Source organism: Neolamprologus brichardi, chromosome 3 (assembly GCF_056152115.1).
Source record: "Neolamprologus brichardi isolate AB-2024 chromosome 3, ASM5615211v1, whole genome shotgun sequence".
NCBI classification, from domain to species: domain Eukaryota; kingdom Metazoa; phylum Chordata; class Actinopteri; order Cichliformes; family Cichlidae; genus Neolamprologus; species Neolamprologus brichardi.
Window position 1 is genome coordinate 53,745,564 of NC_142106.1, and position 27,258 is coordinate 53,772,821.

At 45.5% G+C, this 27,258-nt stretch overlaps 1 protein-coding gene across 1 annotated transcript in view; it reads right to left on the reverse strand.

The window, feature by feature from the left end:
* Positions 1–1,952: 1,952 nt before the first annotated feature.
* LOC148105837 (NACHT, LRR and PYD domains-containing protein 12-like) overlaps positions 1,953–27,258 on the reverse strand; it is a 219,542-nt gene continuing 194,236 nt past the window's right edge. The window contains exon 11 of the mRNA XM_087838935.1: positions 1,953–2,139. Coding sequence (XP_087695061.1) covers positions 1,953–2,139 — 187 coding nt within the window. The remainder of the gene's footprint in view (positions 2,140–27,258) is intronic.

The following is a 27,258-nucleotide window of genomic DNA, read 5'->3' on the forward strand; positions in this document are numbered from 1 at the left end:
CTTTTACAGCTGTGGCTCCAGCAAACATCAGCTGATACTAGAAATTAATATTAAATAAATTCTAACAACAGCTGATCAAGCTTAAACGTGCTGCTGTTGTTTAACGCGACATCGGCTGGTTTCCTCTTTCTGGTGCAAATTCAGTGATAAAAAAATGAGAGAAAAGCCGATCAGCTGATCATTGATCAGTTTCATGATTGAAGTAGCAACAGGAGAGGGAGGGGAGAGAATGACAGTGTAAAGACACAGAATAAATCCAGCTTTGTGTCTTTTCCATTCTAGCTGAAGTCCGGGACAAACTGCGTTCATTCTCAGCTCAACACCCATTTGTGTCTTTAATGTAGTGTTACATCCTGTTTGTTTGCTTCCATCTGTATACATGTCCAGATTCACTGTTATGTTTCTATTCTTACATTGCTGTGTGATCACTGTTCCCTCTGCTAACTGATGTGACCTTTTGTATCTTACATTGATACCTGTCATATTTGTATCTGCGCCTAAAAGATATAAATTAAAAAGTTTTCCATGCTATAACACAGCTCCACCTCCTGCAGTTCTCCCTCTGAACCACTAGATGTCTCTGTTATCTAAATGAAGACGTGCAGCACAGCAACCACAGCAGTGCTCAGATCACACGTGTCCTGTTATTATGTATAAAAGCATGAAACAGGTGAGACAGGTGGGATCAATATTAATGTTGTGGAAATATATGAAAAAGCAACAGAAGAGTGAAAACATTTCGTGTTTCTAGAAAGATCTTTCAGCTCATAGCTGCTCACAGACTGTATTTACAAGTGACAAACTGCAACTCTACAGTACATCTACAGTATATATCAAATATATTCTGTATTCAAATCTATTGAGTGATGTTTGAAAGTCTTTCCAGGTGAGTTTGATCCAGGAGGGTCTGAAGCCAGAGTCAGACAGAGACTGTGCAGAGACTGTAGAAGGACAGAGCAGCAGCAGAGCAGTCCAGATACACTGATGATCCTCTGTCAGATCCAGAGGGACACACAGGGATGATGCGGGACTCTACATTGTGTCTGACAGTGGAGCTGTTCTCAGAGCAGTTCACTCTGCAGCACTGACAGTCATCTGCACTTCTTCTCATTCCTCTGTCAGTCACTGCTGGATGAAGCTCTCCTCTCCACCTCCCAGTAACATGGCCCAGTCAGAGCGTCTCTACACACAAGCTGCTGCTGCTTCAACCTCTCTGGATCATCAGGACACAGCTCCTCCTCTCTCAGCACACACACCGTCCTGTATACCATCATCACCACCTGCAGAGAGAAGAAGGAAGAGCAGAGGAGATAAACGAGTGTTTCCAGAGACTCTTCATCAGCTGTCAGTCAGTGATGCAGCACATCCAGTATAAAGAGCAGCAGGCACTTCAGTGCTGGGACTGTACTAGGACTCATTGTTGCTTCACTTTTTCTAATCTTTGGATTTTTATTGAAGTTGATGAAAATGTTTTTCCCTCCTAGTTTGAGTTTGGACTTTCATTCATTAGAAGAACCTTGGTGTGTCCACTCTGAGCTCTGTAGGAACCCCAACAACAAGCCCAACAATCCAGATGGACGGTTCCAGCTGTTAACTGGAGGAATTCCATCCAAACATCTGCTCTCACTAAATTCTTCCTCACCTACAGACTGTGTTCTTCACTGCTTTAAACTTGGAAATGAATGCAGTCATTGGTCTGCGTGCTGCTTTGTTCAGAGAGCTGATTGGCTGTTGACAGCGTTTGATCAGAGCGTGTCAGCCGTTACTATGGTGACCATAAAGGTGACAAAAAGGCAGAAGCAGGAAGTGTTTATGTCCAATCCTGAAGCCTGTCACCATTCTCCTCTCACAGCTTCACTGAGAAGCTGCAGCTTTACAGGAAACACTGGATCTTTGTTTCATACTGACTGTGTTTAGTACAATACTGCTGACAGCACCACCCACTCACTCCATCACTCTACTGACCACAGAGTCTCCAGTCTGTAGTCTGGACTCTGCTGAAGATCAGACAGCTTCTTCACATCTGGATCCTTCAGGTCGTTTTCCGACAGGTCCAGCTGTCTCAGATGGGAGGGGTTGGACTTCAGTGCTGCTGCCAGATAATCACAGCTGATCTTTGACAAACCACAAACACTCAATCTGTATAAAGAATGAAAGATGTAAGTTTATTAGACAAAGTGTGATCTTGAAATCATTCAGTGTTTCATCATCTGTTCAGAGCTGAAGAAGGTTCAGAATGTATAAGTTTAGAAAATGGAAACTCCAAACAACTGAAGCCAACAGGAAGCAGCTTCAAACAGGAAACTGTGCAGAGTTTCAGACTATATGTCCTGATGCAGCCAGTTGGACTTTGGAGATTTGAATTTCTGTTCTGTGACTAAGTCCTTGAATCATTTCTTCCAGTTGGTCCAACAAGACAGACTAAGTATTGGACATGTGTTGTGGCTCCATTAGGGGAGCTTCTAAATGTGATGTGATGGCCCCTCTGGGTCTGTCAGGTCACAGGACTGAAGAGAGCTCAAACTGGGCACGCAGTTGATCCAGTCTGGACCAAAGACTCTATACTGGGACTGAGGGACTGCTTTGACTGCACCCACTGAGACTTTTTAAAGACTCATGTTCTCACTTAGATCATCGATTTCTACTTACATTTCTTTCTGGGAAAAATGGGGATTACTTTGAAAACAGGAAGTATTTTCCCCAATAAGCAGCCCTGGATTAGTAAATCAGTCCAACATGTTCTCAGGCAGAAGAAGCTGTCTTGTTATGAGGGAGAGAAGAAAAAGATTGAGGCACAGAAACTTGTTGAAAGAGAGATAAAGCAGCTAAAATCAGGTGTAAAAGTAAAGCAGAGGATGAGCTGAATAAAGGACACTCAAGGCTGGCTTGGAAAGGAATGAAGTCCATGGTGGGGATGCAGAACAAGGAGCAAAGATGAATGTGATGCTGAATCAGCAGAAGACTTGGACTCATTTGATTCCAGCTTTGATATCATTGATTTCAATGAAGAGCTTTGTGATTGTAGCAAAGGGCTGGTAGCTCTGAGAGTCCCACTGATGAGGTGTTTTTGTGGAAACCTCTTAGTGGGACCAAAGAGAGAAAAAGCCCTGGTCCTGATGCTGTGGGAGGGAAATGATTGAAGTGTGCTGTGAGGAACTGACTGGGAGATTTTCACACATTTTCCAGTCCTCCTTGGAAAAAACAGGAAGTTCCCAGCATATGGAAACAAAGGTTAAGTGTCCTATGGCAATCAGTGATGATGGTGCTGTGGCCCAACCACCTTCACCTCTTTTTAAAGGAACTAACTGTAATCTGAAGCTTCAAATGGAACTAAGACTTCCTCCACTAGGTGGCAGTGTCTGATGAGAAAGTGTTAGTGGAGCTGGCCTGGAGTCAGAAACAGGAAGATGCAGGATTTGGGCTGAAATGGGGAAAAGTGGTTAGCACTAGTGCCTTAAAGCAAGAAGGTTGTAGGTTGAAGTTTGTTGGCCTTTCTGTGGAGGTTGGATGTTCTCCCACAGTCCAATGAAATGCTGCTTAGGTTCATTGGTGCTTCTAAATTGGCTGAAGGTGTGGATGTGAGAGAGTGCTTCTCTGTCTCTCTCTGTTGGCCCTGTGATGGACTGCTCACCTGTGCAGGTGGACCACGCCTCTTGCCCTATGACAGCTAGGGCGCAGGCTCCAGCCCTGTGAGCCTATGCTGAATAAACAGTTAGCAGAAATGATCCATAGATGGCCTGAAATTCCCCAGTTAGCAGTTTGGTAGATAGCTATGACATGCTAATCCCATCCAGCAGCTGTATTCTACCTGTAAGCTGATCCCTGCTGAGCCAAAGCACTTTTTCATATACAAATTACAACCTTTAATAGAAACCTATTGGTCAGCATCTTATTAGGCTGCTGTTAGCTTCATTCCACAGAAAACTGAGAGAAACTAACAGAGTTGATAAAGAATAAAGAGAAATGTGATGATTTAAAGCTTTTGAAGTGCTTCAGATGATCTCTGTCCACTTCTGTCCACTCATTCATTCATGTAAGCTTTCTAATGCAGCTTTGATCTTCACAGTCTGCTTTATGAAACTCATTCTAACCCTGAATGTCAGAGTGTTCCTCCTTCTCTTTCCCATCATTCATGATGGCAGTGGAGGAGATTTGGATGTTGGACTGTGTTTTGGATGATGTGTGTATGTTTGTGTTGGACTGCTGTCTGTAAAGCAAACGCACATTTTGCTTTGGATTTCAGTGTCAGACAGACTTTAAGGTGGAATGAAGAGTTGGAGAGTTTCACAGTGAATTATCCAGTGGAGGATTTTTCTTCTTCTTTGAAGGTTTGAAATGTGAACATTGTTCTGCTGCAGTCAATGGACTAAACCAGAGAAGAAGAAAACAGACTTTACCATGAAGATCCTCAGTGTGGATCAGTATAATATCAGCCTGATGTCTGCAGTTTAGTGTCAGCACAACTTTCACATCATATTCATCTCAACACAACTAAAACATGCTGACTGACCCCAGAGTTTCAAGTCCACATCCTGGACTCTCCAGGAAACCACACAGATGCTTCACTCCTGAATCCTGCAGCTTGTAGTTGTCATCCAGGTCCAGTTCTCTCAGATGGGAGGGGTTGGACTTCAGTGCTGCTGCCAGATAATCACAGCTGATCTCTGACAAACCACAGACCTTCAATCTGTACAAAGAATGAAAGATGTAAGTTTATTAGACAAAGTGTGAGCTTGAAATCATTCAGTGTTTCATCATCTGTTCAGAGCTGAAGAAGGTTCAGAATGTAGAAGTTTAGAAAATGGAAACTCCAAACAGCTGAAGCCAACAGGAAGCAGCTTCAAACAAACACAACAAGAGAAAAAACTCTGAATGTTTCACATTAAAGTCGTACATTTATCATAAAAACAGGAAAAAGACTTGAAAAAGTCGTGTTTTTCATTCCAGGAACCACAAGGCTTCACTTTTAAAGGTGAAGTGTGAAAGAAATGGACATATTTGAAGTCCAACACCTTTTTCCAGTCACATTATTAAAGCAGACAAACTACAAGCTCATTTTCATTCCAACAAGTCATCTTCTGACCTGGACTAACAACACTGGTCTCTATGTGCAGCTGGCTGTGAGACCAGTGCTCAGGGAGCGTCTACAAAGTGCAACACTGAAAGAACATCACACACCAATTTGCTTCCAGCACTTTCACACAAACATCTACTGTCATTATTGTCACCAAACTCTGTGGATCCTTTATTGCAAATTCAAATGGGATCAAATGGTCAGACAAAAGAGGGTTATGAGGAAATATGATGAAATGTTGTGTATTAGCAGCAAGTTATTGAATCATTTTCCTCACAAACCAAACAAAATGATTGACAAACATGTTTTTACAAACTCAGTGTTAGACTTGGATCAGCAGGATAAGCTGATGTTTAAAGGCATTTGAGTCTCGCTGTATGAGAGTTCAGTTATTACTCAATATTTATGGATGATGTTCTTTCAGTGTTGCACTTTGTAGACGCTCCCTGAGCCTCACAGCCAGCTGCACATGGACCAGCTGACATTACCCAGCATTAGAGGCGGTGTAAAAAAATGGATTTTCCTATTTAAATGGTTTTAATTTGAATAAAGCGATGTTGATTCATTCAATCCTGAATCGATTTTTAATATAAATGTATTTTGCCAGAATCTCAGGTTAAAACTCCCAAAAGTATTTCAACAACAACCAAACAGATAAAACAGTAAATGAGAGCAGCTAAACACACAAAGATGGAAACACAGAGCGTGGATCGTTCACTCGACGGCACGTACACGGACACGCCATCGGGGCTGAAAGTGGACAGCTCACAGATCCTGAAGCTGCAGGTTTCATCTGTCTCCAACCAAAACTGACTGAACCAGCAGCAAAAGAAGATTCAAACTACGCTTTACGTTTGATGAACATCGTCATGAATTCTCTCTGACTTTGACGTTTACTTCCTGCACAGCTCTCTCTCTCTCTCAGTGTACTTCAAGAACAGTTTACCTTCAAAAATCTGTTTTCTGCATTATTCACTGCTTATTACGCACCAGTCTGCTGTTGTGTTCACTGCTGTCGGCCTCCGAAAACAAAGCCTCATTTCTGCTGTTCAATACTGAAGAAATTGAAACCTTTTAAAATGATGACAGATTACAAACTCTCAGCTGTGTCTGTAATCAAACCTCTGTAACTTTGCTTCACTTCAGCAGCATCAGGTCATGTTCACATGTTGATTCATGGTTTGCTTCAGTTTTTGATGGACTGCAGAATATTTTGAAGGTTATCTGCTATAAAAAGCCAGAACAGGAAAATCTGCTTCATGTGTTTCTGTTTGATCCTCAGTGACTTTGACACAAAGGCCTCTGCTGTGATGATCACACCTCTGATCAAGTCTCACAGTGTCAGCTTTGTTTTTATACATATGGATATGTGGTGATAAATGATCAGAATGATAATATTTCCCACTGTCTGCTGTGTGCCGTGACCTTTGACCTGCTAAAGACAGTCAGCTGTGGATTATTCATTGTTGTGTCTGATACTTAGAACTGTGAGGAAGAGCACTACACAGTTAATCAGGGTCCCCTCTCTCTGAATCAGGAAAGGTGGGCAGGCCGCGTGTGGGCCGCGGGCCATACGTTGAGTATCACTGTTTGAAATGTGAACATTGTTCTGCTACAGTCAATGGACTAAACCAGAGAAGAAGAAAACAGACTTTACCATGAAGATCATCAGTGTGGATCAGTATAATATCAGCCTGATGTCTGCAGTTTAGTGTCAGCACAACTTTCTTTTTTTTTTTTTTTTTTTTTTTTTCTTTTGCCTGTCCCGTTTGGCTGTTTTGCCATCAGAATTATTGTCTAAAGGCGAAGAAAGATGCCCAACGGATTTTCTTTACCAAATTGACCATCCCAGCAATGCCGTAATGGTCCATTTGATTCACCTTTTATTCTTTATTTTATTTTCACTTGCTGAATACGGGACAGACTTGACTGGGGGAAAGAAAAGGGAGAAAGAAAGAGGGAAAGAAAAACAGTTGAGAAGAGGGACGGGGGAGAAGGGCAAAAAACAGAATAAGCAAAAAAAAAAAAAAAAGAAAAAAGAAAAAAAAAAAATACATGTATCGATCACCTGGATCACCTGTTGAGAAAGAAAAAAGAAAACAAGCAGAAGAAAACGAGGGTAATACAATAAACAACATCACAATGATATATGGGAATATGACAGTAAATACTAAATATTAAACATTATTGTGCAGCACGTAAGATCGACAGCACAGTGTGCATTGAGGTAGGAGCCAAAAAGGGTGTAGTTTGTGTGTGTGATCACCCGTGTGTACACCTGTGAGCATGGACGCGCTTGTTTTCTTAAAAGGTTCCCTCATGTAATGATCTGCTAGAGGGTGTGGGGGGCCACCGCCCCGTCCTCCAGGGCATGAAGCAGGTATGGAGGAGATCAAAACCCCAGACATCCAGAGGCCCCCAGAACACAAGAGACCAAGGAAGACCAACAGAGGGGCAGCCGTGCCACTGTCCCAGAAAGAGCTGAGGAGAGTCCCAGATGATGGGTCACCCAGCAGCCACGGAGCAGAAGCCAGGGGGGGTTGCAGCGACGTGCCCGTGAGCTCCGCCGGCAGCCAGCTGTGCCTGAGTGACCGAGCCCCAGGCCGAGAGGCCGGGGGCACCCCACCTCCGAAGTGGCCCAAGCGAGCCCCAGGCTCCAGGCCCCGATAAGCAGCCGCCAAGGAGTGAGCGGGTGTGCACCCGGACGCCCACCCCCGGACACAAAGAACCACCAACGCACCGATGTCTGAGGGAGTCCGCCCCCGGCAGGGGAAGTGGTGGGGGGAGATAGGCCTCCAAACCTTGGAGGGCCTGAGCTGTCCTCAGAGAGGTGGCGTCTGATACCCAACCTGACATATGGACACAGACATACAGGCACACACAGATACAAACATCCATTCCCACCCTCATGCTCTCATATGCACTTACTCCACACTTAACCAACGTGGAGACAGACATAAAGAGACGCTGTACACACAATCACACTCCCCAAGCGTACTCTACAAACCGGGTCTAGGTACCCTTGCCCCTGGGGGGGGGAACCGCACCCAGACCCAGGTTGTGTTACCCTTTTTCCCTGCGGTGGGGAGAAGCAGACCGCCCCGACTCCGCAGCAGCAGGGAGGCCCCACACTCCGGACCCCAGTCGGACGGCCAACTCCTCCTCCTAGCCCCCCCGCTCCAGCAGACCGCAGAGAACGAGGGTGAGAGAAGACTCCTAACCTCCCTCCACCCGCTCATTGTAGTGTTGATGTATGTGTGTTCTAAGGTGCATTTAAAACCCAGGAGGGCATGGAGCCACCTGCCAGAGAGCAGCAGGTAAGCGCATAGTCCCTCCTGCTAGCCCTCAATGTCTACGTGTATTTAAAATTGAGAGGTGGGCAACGACGCCAGGGGTGAGGTGTACACCCTGATGGTAATTGAGATTCCGTGTAGCGTGCCCACCCCCAAGATCCTATATGTATGTGTAATGAGAGTGTGAGTAATGTGAATGTCTAAGTTGCGGGATAAAATTGAGGCAGAGGCAGCCAGAAGGGGACAGAGGGGGGGGTTACCCCCTCTGCACCCTGGTGACACACCCCCACTCCAAGGCCCTGCATGTGTGGGTGGTTGTGGTGGAGCGGGAAGAGGGAGGCAGCTGGAGATGGGGAGGGAAGGAAGGGAGGGGCAATTGACCCCTCCCTGGGGCCAGCTCCCCCGCTGACCCCAGTAGGCACCGCCATACTCCGCGACCCGCCAGGGAAGGGGGGCCCAGGCCCATCCGAACCGGGGCCCAGCGCAGCGGCGCCGCCCGGCCCCACAGAGCCCGGGGCAGTCCACCCAACCCCACCACAGAGAAAACTGCACCCACCCCATCATCCACTCATCTTCCAGACTACATAAGACAATAGACGCCCAGGCTGAGATCTTCCTCCACCTCTCCTGTATCTCCCCCTCTTGCAGAGAGAGTTCCTGAGAGAGGAAAGCTCCTGCAAGATGTGACAACCCCCCCCCCCCCCCCCACCAGTTGAAGAGCCCCCCAGGTGGCTCGGCGCACCGGCGGCACCCCGCGCCAGTGGCGGGCCCCCATATACCCACCGGCCCACAACCCCGGCAACACACCAACCAGGACCCAGGCCCCCGAGGCCCGGCCAGGGCCCCAGACCAGAGCCGGAGCGCCCCCAGAACCTCACGCCCGTCCCGGACCCACCCAGGGGCAGCCAGGCTACCAGGTCAGTAACCCCCGTCCGTCAGCACAGACCCTCCCCTAGCCCCGCTGCACGTAGCTACAAGGAAACCGTCACCCAAGAGCCAACAGAGCCCCTAATTGGCCATGACCGCTACCCCGGGTTGAGCCCCCCAAGGAAGATGCTCCCGAGGAACCCCCCGACGCCCTAAGCCTGACCCTACCCCCACACCAATCACAACAGTGAAGGCGAGACCAAAATATGACCCCCCACCCCCACTAGGTGATGGAGCTGATCAGAGGAGCCCAGAGCGATTGATCTGATGTGGTGGCAGAGGCTGTATCAAGACTAATGTAATCTAATAGATAATTTCTATATTGGTTAGAATTAAGATTGTTTTTATTTTTCCAGTTCATGAGGACTGTTTTCTTGGCGATGCATAGGGCAGTGAAAACCATATGGGCTATATTCTTTTTTGAAGTGACATTATCTAAGCTGCCCAACAAACACACTAAGGGGGAAGTTGGAATGTTACATTTCAGACACTTTGATAAGTCTTCACATATCTCGCGCCAAAACTTCTGAACTGGTGGACAGAACCAAAGAGCATGGATATAATTGTCCGGTGAATTGGTTTGGCAGTGTGAGCAGTTGTTGGTAGATGCAAAGCCCATCTTGAACATCCGATGACCTGTATAGTGCACTCTATGTAGTATTTTGTATTGAATTAATTGAAGACTGGGATTTTTGATTAGATGAAAGGTTTTTAAGCAAATCTGAGACCAGAAGTTTTGGTCTAAGTTAACTGATAAATCCGCTTCCCATTTTGCAATAGGAAGTGATATTGATTCATCTATTTTAGAAAGCATTCTGTATATTTTGGATAGTAATTTGGGGGTTTTAAGAGTAAAAAATTGAACCACACTTGGTGGTGTTTGTAGTTCAACTTGACCCGGTTTAAATTTCTTTTTTATTATGGATTTAATTTGTTGATATTCTAAAAATCTTTTCTTGTTTATCCCATATTGTGTAACTAGTCTGTCAAATGAAATAAATTCTGTTCCTTCTAGTATATGTTCTACATATTTGATTCCTTTACCATTCCAATCTGAAAAGTTTATCATATTATTGTTTTGTAATATGTCAGGGTTGTTCCAGATAGGTGTACGTTTGCATGGGATTAATGAAGACTCTGTCAACTTCAGAAACTCCCACCATGCTGTCAGAGAAGAGCTGATGTTGATGCTTTTGAAGCATTCATGTCGTTGGATGTTTGAGCTGATAAATGGTAGATCTGAAATCTCTAGATTATTGCAAAGTGCTTGTTCTACATCTAGCCAAGGTTCATCTAAAAGGGTATGTTTTAACCATCCTGAGATAAACTGAAGCCTGTTGGCTAAGAAGTAGTGCTGAAAGTTAGGTAGTTCTAATCCTCCTTTATCCTTGGTCTTTTGTAGTGTTTTTAAGCTTATACGTGGGGGCTTATTTTTCCAAAGGAATTTGGACATATATGAATCTAGAGATCTGAACCAATCTTGCGGCGGTTTAGTTGGGATCATTGAGAATAAATAATTTATTTTTGGTAATACCATCATTTTTATAGCAGCAACCCTTCCCATGAGTGATATGGGTAGACATTTCCATCTAGCCAGATCACCTTCTACTTTCTTTAAAAGTGGGGTATGGTTTAATTTAGTTAGATCTGCAAGCTTGGGAGAAATATTAATACCTAAATATTTTATATTTCCCGATTGCAGTGGAGTAGAAGAGGAATTATGGAAGCAGCAATTAATAGGAAGGACTGTAGATTTTGACCAGTTAATTGAGTAATCTGATATTCTTGCAAAAGAGTTTATCAATTCAATCACCCCAGAGATATTGGTTTGTGAATTTTGGAGAAAGAGTAACACATCATCAGCATAAAGGCTGATTTTATGTTCCACGTTCTTGCATTTTATGCCCTTAATTGCTGAATTCTGTCTAATTGCTGCTGCTAGTGGTTCGATAAAAATTGCAAACAGTGAAGGGGAGAGTGGGCATCCCTGCCTGGTGCCCCTCAGGAGACATAAGCTGGAGGATGTCTGGTCATTTGTTCTGACACAAGCTGTTGGGGAATTATATAATATTTTTAACCAGTTGATGAAAGAAGATCCAAAACCAAATTTGTGTAAAGTTGCAAATAGAAATTTCCAGTTAACTCTGTCAAACGCTTTTTCTGCATCTAAGGAAAATATTGTAGTTTCAAGGTTTTTACTGTATGAGTAGTCTATCAAATTAAGTAATCTACGTGTATTTGTTGATGAGTGCCTACCTTTTATGAAACCAGTTTGGTCAGGATGAATTAAGAGGGGGGTTATTTTCTCTAGTCTCTTCGAGAGAGCTTTGCAGATTATTTTGAGGTCTACATTAATAAGGGATATTGGACGATAGCTTGAGGGATATACAGGGTCTTTGCCTGGTTTTAGCAGGAGATTAATGTTTGCAGAATTCATATTTGATGGAAGTCTGCCCTTTTCTTTGATTTCTAACAACGTTCTGTAAAAAACTGGTGCTAGAATCGTCCAGAATTCTTTGTAGAATTCTGCAGGAAAGCCGTCTGGACCTGGAGCCTTATTATTGGACATACTTATCAGGGCTTCCTGGAGTTCACCTGATGTCAGTGGCGAATCCAGTGCCATTGCTTGAGCTTCTAATAATTTTGGGAGAGTTATGTTGTCTAAAAATTGATCAATTTCCTTTTTAGATGGGTTTATTTGTGGTGAATACAACGTTTTATAGAAATCCCTGAAAATGTTGTTTATTTGTTTCGGTTCATATATTGTGTTCCCAGATGAATCTTGAACAGCACATATAGTTGTTTTTTCTTTATTTATTTTTAGCTGGTTTGCTAGAAATTGACCGGATTTATTACTATGTTCATAATTTTGTAAGCGTAGTCTTTGTACTAAGAATTTTGTTTTTCTATCAATTATCTCATTTAATTCTAGTTTTGTTTTGCGTATTTTTTTCAATGTTTCCTGATCTTGGTGGAACGCGTAGGCTTCTTCTAGTGATTTGATGTTTTTTTCCAATTCCTGAATATTTTTGTTTTCTTTTTTCTTTTTATGTGATGAGAAAGAAATTATTTTACCTCTCATCACAGCTTTCCCTGCTTCCCATAAAACAGAAGCTGATGTTCCGGGAGTGTCATTAAAGTCTAAATATGAAGTCCACTCTTTTTTAAAATATTTAATAAAGTCTTCATCTTTAAGCAGTGATGTATTAAATCTCCAGTTTTTACTTGGCATAGTATTATTCTTGTGCATTAGTGTTAAAGATACAGGAGCATGATCGCTGACAGCTATAGGGTGAATCTCAGTGTCTGAAATGTCACTCAGCAGTGAGCTGCTGACCAAAAAATAATCTAGACGAGAGTAGGAGTGATGAACATGTGAAAAAAAAGTATATTCCTTACTGGTGGGGTGAAGGGAGCGCCATGCATCGCAAAGACCAAAGTCGCTCATATACTGTTTGATTATATTTGTGGACTGCCAATTACGCTGAGTTCCTGCTGTATTGAGCCTATCCATTTCTTCATTCAGTCCAAGGTTGAGGTCGCCTCCAAGCACAAGTGTGCCATCTAAGTGTTCAGAGAGGGTGTCAGCACAACTTTCACATCATATTCATCTCAGCACAACTAAAACATGCTGACTGACCTCAGAGTTTCAAGTCCACATCCTGGACTCTCCAGAAAACCACACAGATGCTTCACTCCTGAATCCTGCAGGTTTTTGTTGCAGCTCAGGTGCAGCTCTCTCAGATGGGAGGGGCTGGACTTCACTGCTGCTGCCAGATAATCGCAGCTGATCTCTGACAAACCACAGTTGTCCAATCTGTATAAAGAATGAAAGATGTAAGTGTATTAGACAAAGTGTGATCTTGAAATCATTCAGTGTTTCATCATCTGTTCAGAGCTGAAGAAGGTTCAGAATGTAGGAGTTTAGAAAATGGAAACTACAAACAGCTGAAGCCAACAGGAAGCAGCTTCAAACAAACACAACAAGAGAAAAACTCTGAATGTTTCACATTAAAGTCGTACATTTATCAAAAAAACAGGAGAAAGACTTGAAAAAGTCGTGTTTTTCCTTCCAGGAACCACAAGGCTTCACTTTTAAAGGTGAAGTGTGAAAGAAATGGACATATTTGAAATCCAACACCTTTTTCCACTCACATTACTAAAGCAGACAAACTACAAGCTCATTTTCATTCCAACAAGTCATCATCTGACCTGGACTAACAACACTGGTCTCTATGTGCAGCTGGCTGTGAAACCAGTGCTCAGGGAGCGTCTACAAAGTGCAACACTGAAAGAACATCACACACCAATTTGCTTCCAGCACTTTCACACAAACATCTACTGTCATTATTGTCACCAAACTCTGTGGATCCTTTATTGCAAATTCAAATGGGATCAAATGGTCAGACAAAAGACGGTTATGAGGAAATATGATGAAATGTTGTGTATTAGCAGCAAGTTATTGAATCATTTTCCTCACAAACCAAACAAAATGATTGACAAACATGTTTTTACAAACTCAGTGTTGGACTTGGATCAGCAGGATAAGCTGATGTTTAAAGGCATTTGAGTCTCGCTGTATGAGAGTCCAGTTATTACTCAATATTTATGGATGATGTTCTTTAGGTAATGCACTTTGTAGACGCTCCCTGAGCCTCACAACCAGCCGCATATTGACCAGCTGACATTACCCAGCATTAGAGGTCGGGTGTAAAAAAATGGATTTTCCTATTTAAATGGTTTTAATTTGAATAAAGCGATGTTGATTCATTCAATCCTGAATCGATTTTTAATATAAATGTATTTTGCCAGAATCTCAGGTTAAAGCTCCCAAAGGTATTTCAACAACAACCAAACAGATAAAACAGTAAATGAGAGCAGCTAAACACACAAAGATGGAAACACAGAGCGTGGATCGTTCACTCGACGGCACGTACACGGACACGCCGTCGGGGCTGAAAGTGGACAGCTCACAGATCCTGAAGCTGCAGGTTTCATCTGTCTCCAACCAAAAGTGACTGAACCAGCAGCAAAAGAAGATCCAAACTACGCTTTACGTTTGATGAACATCGTCATGAATTCTCTCTGACTTTGACGTTTACTTCCTGCACAGCTCTCTCTCTCTCAGTGTACTTCAAGAACAGTTTACCTTCAAAAATCTGTTTTCTGCATTATTCACTGCTTATTATGCACCAGTCTGCTATTGTGTTCACTGCTGTCGGCCTCCGAAAACAAAGCCTCATTTCTGCTGTTCAATACTGAAGAAATTGAAACCTTTTAAAATGATGACAGATTACAAACTCTCAGCTGTGTCTGTAATCAAACCTCTGTAACTTTGCTTCACTTCAGCAGCATCAGGTCATGTTCACATGTTGATTCATGGTTTGCTTCAGTTTTTGATCGAATGCAGAATATTTTGAAGGTTATCTGATATAAAAAGCCAGAACAGGAAAATCTGCTTCTTGTGTTTCTGTTTGATCCTCAGTGACTTTGACACAAAGGCCTCTGCTGTGATGATCACACCTCTGATCAAGTCTCACAGTGTCAGCTTTGTTTTTATACATATGGATATGTGCTGATAAATGATCAGAATTATAATATTTCCCACTGTCTGCTGTGTGCCGTGACCTTTGACCTGCTAAAGACAGTCAGCTGTGGATTATTCATTGTTGTGTCTGATACTTAGAACTGTGAGGAAGAACACTACACAGTTAATCAGGGTCCCCTCTCTCTGAATCAGGAAAGGTGGGCAGGCCGCGTGTGGGCCGCGGGCCATACGTTGAGTATCACTGTTTGAAATGTGAACATTGTTCTGCTGCAGTCAATGGACTAAACCAGAGAAGAAGAAAACAGACTTTACCATGAAGATCCTCAGTGTGGATCAGTATAATATCAGCCTGATGTCTGCAGTTTAGTGTCAGCACAACTTTCACATCATATTCATCTCAGCACAACTAAAACATGCTGACTGACCTCAGAGTTTCAAGTCCACATCCTGGACTCTCCAGAAAAACCACACAGATGCTTCACTCCTGAATCCTGCAGCTTGTCGTTGAAGCTCAGCTCCAGCTCTCTCAGATGGGAGGGGTTGGACTTCAGTGCTGCTGCCAGATAATCACAGCTGATCTCTGACAAATCACAGTCCTTCAATCTGTATAAAGAGTGAAAGATGTAAGTTTATTAGACAAAGTGTGAGCTTGAAATCATTCAGTGTTTCATCATCTGTTCAGAGCTGAAGAAGGTTCAGAATGTAGAAGTTTAGAAAATGGAAACTCCAAATAGCTGAAGCCAACAGGAAGCAGCTTCAAACAAACACAACAAGAGAAAAAACTCTGAATGTTTCACATTAAAGTCGTACATTTATCATAAAAACAGGAAAAAGACTTGAAAAAGTCGTGTTTTTCCTTCCAGGAACCACAAGGCTTCACTTTTAAAGGTGAATTGTGAAAGAAATGGACATATTTGAAGTCCAACACCTTTTTCCAGTCACATTATTAACGCAGACAAACTACAAGCTCATTTTCATTCCAACAAGTCATCTTCTGACCTGGACTAAAAACACTGGTCTCTATGTGCAGCTGGCTGTGAGACCAGTGCTCAGGTACTGTCTACAAAGTGCAACACTGAAAGAACAACACACACTAATTTGCTTCCATCATCCAACCTGAACAGGAAACAGAGACGGCTCCCCTTCAAAGTAAAAGCTGCTCCTTTTGGACACAGTATCAAAGAAAGTCTACAGTATGACATAGAAAAGACAGAAAAAAGTTTTGGTCGTTTTTAAATTGTGCAGAAATGAAACTACACTAAGCTCAATTATGTGACAGACATTTCATCCCATGTCAGTTTGGCCTCATCCTGGGCTGGATTATCCAGCACACACTCTGACCACAGGCCCAGGGGCCACGCACAGCTGGGAGAGACAGGAAACAAACCAACACAATAATAAAAAGCACCATGTGATCTTCTTACATCTTCAAGACAAACATAGTAAAAACATGAGCATATTTGTTTCCTGATAAAATGATGTGACAGGTAGAACAGAGTAAAGTGGTGGTGTTACAGCCTTTCTCCCCTCTGCTGCCGAGGCTGTTAGTTCCTCCCAAACTCAGCTACAGGACTTCCAAATGAATGAAAGCAGCAGAAGTGGCTTTACAAATGAAAGAGGAAGAGGAGAAGAGGAGGAGAGGGAGGCCACCCTGACCATCACTCCAGCTGAAAACATTACACTTCCATTAAAATTGGTGAGGAAATGATGAGCAGGATGAGCTGCTGGCTAATCTGGAGGCTGTAGCAGCAGCTCACAGTCACAGTGGATTTCCACTCATGAAAAAGCTCTGGCTGCTTCATTTCTCATCTCATATCAGAGACTTTAATGCTTCACTGAAGCTGTACTGTGATGCTTCCATATTCCAGTGAGGCCTCCATAATGATTTCAGCTGTTCTGTACACACACTGTGTGCCCTGTATGGCTTAAAGTCTCTGCAGCCTGTTTTTATCTGCTATCATCAGATCTTCATCATCCTCATTCACATCCCTCACACACTCTACAGCCTCATCAGCACTGACTTCGTCTTCACTGACTGATGGAGAACAACATGAACCTGTGGAGGCTGAAACACTGTCCTGTCAAACATCTCCCCGTCACCACTCCACTTCTGTCAGCCTTTAAATGAACCCTGCTCAAGTCTGTCACTTCTGTTTGGAGCCAAAAGGAAAAACTGTTGTTCAGTCGTTTGGAAAGACAACATTTCTGAAAGCACTCAAACTTCTTCACTTTTGTCTTCAGACACATCCTGAACATTTAGGAACTAAAGAAAGTTTCAAACATCAATCAAAGACCTGAAATATAGAAAAACAACAACAGCCGCAGTCAGTGAACTCACCTCAGAGTCTCCAGTCGACAGTTTGGACTCTCCAGTCCAGCACACAGAAGCTTCACACCTGAATCCTGGAGGTCATCATTTCCACTCATGTCCAGCTCTGTCAGATGGGAGGGGTTGGACTTCAGAGCTGAGGCCACAACTTCACAGTGAGACTCTGAGAGTCGACACTCAGTCACTCTGTGATGATAGCAAATATAAAATGTGTTATTATAAAAGCAGAAAATCTGCATTATAAACACAGACTGAATGTATATGAAGACAAAACAGAGTGAGGTCATAATCTGATGAATCTGCTCTTCACATCTGTGCTTCAGCTCCCCTTACTGTGTTTGACATGACACAATGATTGAGTCTCTCTCAGACCTGCAGACCTTTAATGAGAATCTTTGTTTGGCTTTAATCTGCAGATGAAGGAGGAAGATGGTGTCACATTTAGGCTTCCATAATGTCCACAGTCTGTCACTGAGATCTGATCCAGAGTCAGAGTGAAGACACACATTTGGACTGTTTCCTGTTTTGACTCCAGAACATTTTGAATGAGTTCAGCTCAGTGAAGAGTTCCAGCTGGAAAGATGATCTCTGTTTGCTACCTGCTGTCAGGTACGACTGTTCACGTCCACACGCAGGAAAAACCTGCTAACTGTTACCAAACGGAGCAGAAATCTCATCACTGGACAATAATGATGAATGAACTCAGAGCTGCTGATATCAGATCTGATTTCAGGGGAACTAAACACAGAAATGATTGGCTCATTTTAGCGTTCTGAGCCATTATCTGCTGGTGTGTCGCTAGTTGGCAGAAAATGATTTGTGTTCCTGTTCAGGGCTTCAGTGTTTATGAGTCCAGATCCAGGTGACAGCAAGTCAAAATGATGTTACCTGTCTGTGTCCAGCAGCAGCCTGTATTCACTTTGAATATTGTTATAACCTGACATGGATCAGTTTGTCTTTGATTGGTTTGTAAATGTCACTGTTTCCATTGGACCTGAGTGACGGTACAAAGACAGAGAGGGAGAGAAAGGAGACAGAGGATGGAGACAGCAAAGAGAGAGCAAACACAAACAGGTGAGAGTGGACAGGTGACCAAGGTCAGCAACCAATCAGAAAGCTTCTGTTTGACCCACAGTCACTGTGTTATGTGATGGCTGCGTGCAGGCAGGAGAAGGACCCAAAGTGCAGACTCCGGAGACAAAACTTAAACTCAAAATCGCTTTAATCTTAAACTCAAATATAACATAACTGGAAAAATCAAAATAAACTTACACCGAAGGACTGAAAAACACACAGCTAAATAAACGGTAGATCGCGACAATGACAAACTGAAACAGGGCTTAAATACATAGAGGGAGCAATCAGGGAATGGACAACAGGAGGGAAACACAGCTGGGGCAAATCAGAACTGACGAGACAAGGAAGCGTAAACTGAACACACTGAGAAGAGACAGAAACCTTCAAAGTAAAACAGGAAACACAAAACACAGACTGAACAAAAGACACAGACTCACATGCAGGCACTACAACAGAGGGAACAGAGACGTGGGACCAGGGCAGACACAGACTGGACACGGGAATACCGCAGACAGGGGAGACAGCAACCAAGGATTACACAGAGACAAACCATAAGACATGACTCACAAAAACCCAAAGACTAGAAATTATAAATAATATCATAAACTCAAAAGCCCTGGGTCAACGACCCAGGCATCCTAACAGTACCCCCCCCTAAAGGGCTGGCTCCCAGACAGCCCAACCCGAAACACCAAAACAAAAAACAACCCAACCAGGGTGGGCGGCGGGGGAACAGGATGGAGGGACCAAAACGAAACAAACACACGGAGCCAGAGACAAAAAATACAGGGAGCAAAAACCCAAAACAGAACAAAACAGCACTGCGGCCCAGCAACAGTCCAAAAGAAAACAGACAAAAAGCCCCTGAAAGGCGCAGAGGCCCAGGCAACAGTCTCGAAAAGGTTCAGGAGGCCGGCCCGGAGGCTGACGGCACAACAGTCCAAACCCGGGCAGTTCAGGGGGCCGGCCGGGCGGGAGGCACCAGCGGAGCAGGTCAGGAGGCCGGCCGGGCGGGAGGCGCCGGCGGCGACCGAGCAGGTCAGGAGGCCGGCCGGGCGGGAGGCGCCGGCGGCGACCGAGCAGGTCAGGAGGCCGGCCGGGCGGGAGGCGCCGGCGGCGACCGAGCAGGTCAGGAGGCCGGCCGGCCGGGAGGCGCCGGCGGCGACCGAGCAGGTCAGGAGGCCGGCCGGCCGGGAGGCGCCGGCGGCGACCGAGCAGGTCAGGAGGCCGGCCGGCCGGGAGGCGCCGGCGGCGACCGAGCAGGTCAGGAGGCCGGCCGGGCGGGAGGCGCCGGCGCCGGCCGGGCGGGAGGCGCCGGCGGCGACCGAGCAGGTCAGGAGGCCGTCCGTAACGGTAACGATGTCCAGTCATTGGCCCGGAAAGTGGCCGAACAGGCCGGACAGGACGAGCAGGACGAGCAGGACGAGCAGGCCGGACAGGACGAGCAGGCCGGAAAGGACCAGACGGCACGGGGACCTCAGGCACAGGCGAAGCTAGACGGAGCAAGGCAGGACCAGGCGAAAACACGGGGGCCGGACCAGGCGACGCAGAGGCTGAAGTTGAAGCCGGACCAGGCGACGCAGAGGCTGAAGTTGAAGCCTGGACCAGGCGAGGGCGAAGACTCGGAGGCTGGACCAGGCGAGGGCGAAGACTCGGAGGCTGGACCAGGCGAGGGCGAAGACTCGGAGGCTGGACCAGGCGAGGGCGAAGACTCGGAGGCTGGACCAGGCGAGGGCGAAGACTCGGAGGCTGGACCAGGCGAGGGCGAAGACTCGGAGGCTGGACCAGGCGAGGGCGGCGCTGCAGGGAACGGCGTGGGAGCCGCAGGTGTTGGCGCTGCAGGCGACGCAGGTCGCTGGACGGGCCCCTCGGACCCTACAGCGGGAACAGGAGGCTGGACGGGCCCCTCGGACCCTCCAGCGGAGGCAGGAGGCTGGACGGGCCCCTCGGACCCTCCAGCGGAGGCAGGAGGCTGGACGGGCCCCTCGGACCCCCCAGCGGGAACAGGCGGCTGAAGCGGCCCCTCGGACCCCCCAGCGGGAACAGGCGGCTGAAGCGGCCCCTCGGACCCTCCAGCGGAGGCAGGCGAAGGCTGGACGGGCCCCTCGGACCCTCCAGCAGGAACAGGCGGTGGAGTAAATGACTGAGGTGAGAACTGAGCAGGTGACTGAGCTGATAGGTGAGCTAAAGTCCGAGCTACGGAGAGAAGTTTAATATGTATCGACTGTTGTAAAGATGGTAGTAATGGTGGGTAAGGTGGTGGATCCGCAGTAAGCTGAGCTAGTTCCCCTGAGCCTCCAGAACCTGAAGAAATCTGCTGGACGGGCTCACCTGAGCCTCCAGCGAGGTCAGAAACAGGTGCAGGTACCTGCCGGACACCAGCCACTCCCACCCGAGGAGAAGGTACGGGTGCTGGAGCTAACTGGTTCCCGGTCATCCTCACACTGGGAGCCGGGACAGGCACCGTCAATGGCTGGGCAGCTGCTGTCCCCACCCGAGGAGCTGGCATGGGTGCAGCGACAGGCAGAGGCTCAGCCGGCCTGGACACCGGAGCAGGGACCAGCTGGACCTCAGCCTCCCTCACCTGAAGCACTGAAACAGGTGCAGGGGAATGCTGGGCCCAAGCTGCCCTGGGAGTAGGAACACAACGGTGCAAAGGAGCAGGCTCAGCAAACACAGACTCCTCTAAAATGTTTTTTAGCTTCCTACCACCACCACGTCTAACAGTCTTAACAGTGTTCACAGTCTCAGAATTTACAGTGTGCACATGATTGTCTCTTTCCAGCTCAGAGGGAGCAGAATGAAAACAGTCAATATACCTCACCATGGGGAGTGGCTCAGCAGAGACAGAGTGGCGACCGCGTGAGCGTCGCTTTCTCCGGGAAGTGGGAGATGGCAAACTGGGCTGCGAATCCTCCAAAAGACCAGGCTGCGATGAGGAAGCAGACAGTTTGTGAAGCTCAGAACGTGGCAGACCCAAAAACGAAGCGAAGGACTGCAGTGGAGTGAGTCTAACGTCCGGCGTCCAGTAATCCTTCTTCCTCCGCTGCTTAACCCTCTTGTCGGACTGGTAATACAGGGGTGGAGGCGGAGGTGTAGCGACTGGAGAGAATGAGCATGTGCTCAATCTGATCGCCCGAGGCATAGGCGCCGGCTCGGCCGCAGCCATGGCAGTTTGGAGGCTGCGGGGCCCTCCCCAAGCCAAACGTGAACCATAGAAAGGTGACTCGAGCTCCCGGGCATGCTTAGCCTCCTGCCTCACGCTCTCCTTGAGGAAGGCAGAAGCTGCGGGTTGCCGATACCACACGGAGTCTGCTGGGTCCATGTTATGGTCGCGATCTTCTGTTATGTGATGGCTGCGTGCAGGCAGGAGAAGGACCCAAAGTGCAGACTCCGGAGACAAAACTTAAACTCAAAATCGCTTTAATCTTAAACTCAAATATAACATAACTGGAAAAATCAAAATAAACTTACACCGAAGGACTGAAAAACACACAGCTAAATAAACGGTAGATCGCGACAATGACAAACTGAAACACAGGGCTTAAATACATAGAGGGAGCAATCAGGGAATGGACAACAGGAGGGAAACACAGCTGGGGCAAATCAGAACTGACGAGACAAGGAAGCGTAAACTGAACACACTGAGAAGAGACAGAAACCTTCAAAGTAAAACAGGAAACACAAAACACAGACTGAACAAAAGACACAGACTCACATGCAGGCACTACAACAGAGTGAACAGAGACGTGGGACCAGGGCAGACACAGACTGGACACGGGAATACCGCAGACAGGGGAGACAGCAACCAAGGATTACACAGAGACAAACCATAAGACATGACTCACAAAAACCCAAAGACTAGAAATTATAAATAATATCATAAACTCAAAAGCCCTGGGTCAATGACCCAGGCATCCTAACACACTGATGATGACTGCACATAACCAAGCAGTGTGTTACTCTGATATCAAATATGGATCCTTCTCTTATAATAATGATCATCAGATGATATTATTGTGTTATTTGGTAGCTGAATACGATGTTTGTGTGATTATCAGTGAAAGAAGCAGTGAGGAGGATGGAGAGAGAGAGAGGACAGAGGGTGAAGTTAGAAACACTAAAATGATTTTTCATGGATTTCATGGATGATTTGAGTGATTTCCAGCAGGACACTTAAACATGTCAGTGGACGTCCTAAAGAACATATTCACTGATATGAAATGTGTCATTGAACAGGATTAATATCAGTGGAAACATGGTGGAAACAGCTGTGACTGCATGGATGTGACACACTTCAAATCTGTTCTCCACTCTTGGATTTGGGATCCATGGAGCTGCTGCTGAGTCTGTACAATAAAGGAATGGTGTGGAAGGTTGCAGTGTACGGACACAAACACTTTGTGGTTACAATCTGATTTTATTTTCAAAATTAAACTACTAACCTACACTGATCAATGATGTTAATGATCACATCTGGACTGTGAGATTATTATATTATCTTATGCCATGTTATGCCCCTAATTAAGGATTGTGAAGCTATTATGTAGTTTTAGTTTGCATTATTCTCCTGAATTAGAAGAAGGTGATAACTATTACATTTGTTAAACTAATTTGTATTACATTAGGCTGCTGACTTATTGTGAATAAATGATATTGTTTTATGATGCATTATACTGCTGAGTTATAAGAAATACTGTTTTCAGAGAGTCAGGACCTTGCTTTTTCTGATATTAGAGGAGACAGAGCACATTCCACAGGAGCTTCACTCCCGCCGTTGTTAAAGGCAGACAAAATAGGGAGCCAAGGCCATAAGTCAGACTCTCTAGGAGTTAGAAAAATGTGAATGTTTATGCTTTTTCGACTAGGTGGGGGTCAACAGTGGCTATAAGAGTTTGAGTAATGCTCCACCATTTGGAGATTGATGCTGTCGGTGGGCAGTGTTCATCTCCCCACACGTGTGTTCATTAAAATCATTGTTTGACCGAAGCTCTTCTGGACCATTATTGTTTTTGTGCTCACCCTCAATATCTGAACCCGTAACAGGACTCACCGAGCCTTTCTGCAGTTCCTCACAGCTGGAATCAGTCTCTGTCGTCCCCACACTGATGTGTTGTACTTCTGCAGGTCCAACTCATCCAGAACCTCCTCTGACATCTGCAGCATGAAGGCCAGAGCTGAGCACTGGATCTCAGAGAGTTTCTTCTCTGATCTGTTCTCTGACTTCAGGAACTCTTGGATCTCCTGAAATAATGAGAGGTGGTTCATCTCCATGAGACAGTGGAAGATGTTGATGATTCTGTCAGGAGAGATTTTATCACTGTTCATCTCCTTCAGGTTGTTGATGACTCTCTGGATGGTTCCTGGACCGTTCTCTGTCTGACCCAGCAGACCTACTAAGAGTCTCTGGTTGGACTCCAGACAGAGGCCATGAAGGAAGCGAACAAACAGGTCCAGGTGGCCATTTTTACTCTGGAGGGATTTCTCCATGACTGTCCTCAGAAATACATCAAGTGAATGGAGATCTTTGTTATCAAAAACACTGAAAATCATCTTGATTAAAGATCCTGATTTTAGAAACTTCTTCAGCACCTCTGTCTTCCTGTTGGTGAAACAGTGGAACATGTAGACTGCAGCCAGAAACTCCTGAATGCTCAGATGAACAAAGCAGTAGACTGGTTTCTGGAAGATCACACACTCTCTTTTGAAGATCTCTGTACAAACTCCTGAGTACACCGAGGCCTCTGTCACATCCAGACCACACTGCTCCAGGTCTTCTTGGTAGAACATGATGTTTCCTTTCTCCAGATGTTCAAACGCCAGCCTCCCCAGCTTCAGAAGAACTTCCCTGTCAGCCTCCGTCAGCTCCTGTGGACTCGTCTCATGTCCCTCATGGTACTTGTTCTTCTTCCTCTTTGTCTGAACCAGCAGGAAGTGTGAGTACATGTCAGTCAGGGTCTTGGGCATCTCTCCTCTCTGCTCTGTAGTCAACATGTGCTCCAGAACTGTAGCAGTGATCCAGCAGAAGACTGGGATACTACACATGATGTGGAGGCTCCTGGATGTCTTCATGTGGGAGATGATTCTGCTGGACAGCTCTTCATCACTGAATCTCCTCCTGAAGTACTCCTCCTTCTGGGCATCAGTGAAGCCTCGTACTTCTGTTAGCCTGTCAACACATGTAGGAGGGATCTGATTGGCTGCTGCAGGTCGGGAAGTTATCCAGACGAGAGCCGAGGGAAGCAGATTCCCCTGTATGAGGTTTGTCAGCAGCTGGCTGACTGATGACTTCTGTGTGACATCAGACAGCAGCTTCCTGTTGGTGAAATCCAATGAAAGTCTGCTTTCATCCAGGCCGTCAAAGATGAACAAAAGCTGAGAGACAGCCAGCTTCTCTGCTGTGACCTTCTGTAATGTTGGATAGAAAACATGGAGCAGCTCCAGAAGACTGTACTGCTCATCTCTGATCAGGTTCAGCTCCCTGAATGAAAGCAGAACCACCACACTGACATGTTGGTTCTCCAAGCCCTCTGCCCTGTCCAGAGTGAACTTCTGCACTGAGAAGGTTTTTCCAACACCAGCCACGCCGTTGGTCAGAACCACTCTGATGGGTCTCTGTTGGTCAGGTAAGGCTTTAAAGATGTCCTGGCACCTGATTGGAGCGTCATGGAGGGCATCCATCTTGGAAGCTGTCTCCAGATGCCTCACCTCATGTTGGGTATGAACCTCTTCACTCTGTCCCTCTGTGATGTAGAGCTCAGTGTAGATCCTGTTGAGGAGGGTTCTACTTCCTGTTTCATCACTTCCTTCAGTCACACGTTCACATCTCCTCCTCAGACTGATCTTATGTTCATCTAAAACCTCCTGCAGACCAACATCTGCTGAAAGAAAGAAAAACAATGAGACTAAAGAGAAAGAAAACTCTTCAATGTCTGAACAACACAAGAAGTCCAGTTTTCAGAAATGAATCCATCAGCAGACAGATGTTCAGTCTTACTTGGTACACAGCTGCTCTGACTGGCTGTCTGCAGTCCAGCTCTGGTTCCGGATCTTTCTCCACACTGTGCAGAAGCTCTGATGGTGACACAGAAAAGTCAAAGTGGAGATACTTCTGTCCACCTTTGATTAGACTCATTATAAAAAGGAAAAAAAGTTTTAACACAGTCATGTGTAAGTTCACTGACTTACATTTATTCCATGGACACTCACTCTAACCTGAACCACAGCTACAACCCAACATTGTTGAGGCCTCATGTCCTCCTTTCCTGACTGTAGAGGTTAAATATGCAATATTGGTTTCACTGGACAAGTCTGCATGTTGATCTACAACTGATCTGACATTGTGGCACAAACACAGTAAACAAACACTACGAGCACCTTGTTTCATGTGCAGTGGCTTTCTTCTCATTCTGTTACTGAACACTGTATGAAAAGCCTCTCACTGCCAGCATACTTCCAGCCCCACAACCACAAGACCAACTCCCATCTTCACAACACCAAGAATTTTTCCCCTTTTCTTTGGAGAAACTGAGAAGCCAATAGGATTGTAGCTCAAACTTGCCCACAGTCCTGCTTCATCACTGCTCACTCCTACCTGTGTTGGTGCTCAGTGGACAGTCATAGCCTGCTGCTAGCATCAATGCTAAATGTACTGCTGTGGATGATCAGCAGAAAAAGATGTAGTCAGTTTGACTGTTTGCTGTATTTAAAGTGTTTTTCTCAGTTCATCTGTATTCAAAGTGCATTCGGGGCTTTAGCTGACAGCTCTTTGTGCTAACAAACTAAACTCTCTTAGTTTAAGCCAACAGACTTTACCAAACACAAAGCCTGCTGCTGCCTCCATGGGTTAGCTTGTGTGACTGGTGTTTACACCAATGAAATCTAAATCACACTAATGTGTCCTCCAAGGTGTTTGGTGGGAGCACTGAGTGAAACATAAGAGCTCTGGTAAAATAACAAACAGGGCTGTGAGAGCAACTGAAGTGATAAAAATACTGTTTAAAGATAAAAACACTTTGATGTTCTCTCGTCACCTAACAAAGTCCAAACCCTGTGAACTATTTTAGCTTTAATAATTGTGGATTCAGGTATCCTGAACCCATCTTTGGACATTTGTAATGAAATATTTTAAAACTCCATCAAAGACTCCTGATGTGGCTGTTTGAAGAAGGAAAAGAGGGACAAAGTGGAGCGTCGAGCTGAGGCTTCATTCACTGCAAACCTACAGTTATGTTTTCTTATTTCTGCTGTTTGCATGTTCACAGCTGAAATAAAGCTGCCTCTTTGACTTCATCCTGTTGTGTTTAGGTCCAATCCTGCCTGCCACACAGCGCTACAGGACAAAGTCTAATATTTTTATCTTTTTAATGAATCTTTGGTCATATTTATCCAGGAAAACACAAACATGTAAAGGAGTCATCACAGTTCTCTGACCTCGTTGGTCCAGGTTCAGCACTGAACTCTGGAGGTTTATCTTTGGACACATCACTCCTCACAGATGGAAAGCTGGATCCTGCAGACTGTGACCTCTGACCTCTGCAGACACAAACATGTTTTATTCAATGATCAATTCTCTGATAAAGTGATTGAAGCAGCTGTGATCACACAGACTGCAGATAATGCAGCTGTTTCCTGTCAGTAAGTCCTCTTAGATTAGAGTTCAGCTTTTTACAGGAAAACAAATGTCCCTGAATGCAACAGTGAGACACAGTCTGCCTGTGTGGCTGTGATAGCTGCCGTTAGGAGCGCTCATGTGTTTGCAGTTAGACGAGGAGATGTTACCATGATGGACATGTTAACAAATCCTGCAGCATCACGTGGCACAAACACTTTGTGTTCCTGTCATCTGCAAGCAACAGGAAGTTCATTAATAAAGGCGGGATGGAGACGTGACTGTGATGGTTCTCCTTCATCCAGCTGTTACACACATCTGGGCTCACACGACGAGCCTTTGTCTAATACAGCAGCTGCTCTCTGAACACTTTTCTGAACAGGAGCTGCACAAACCTTT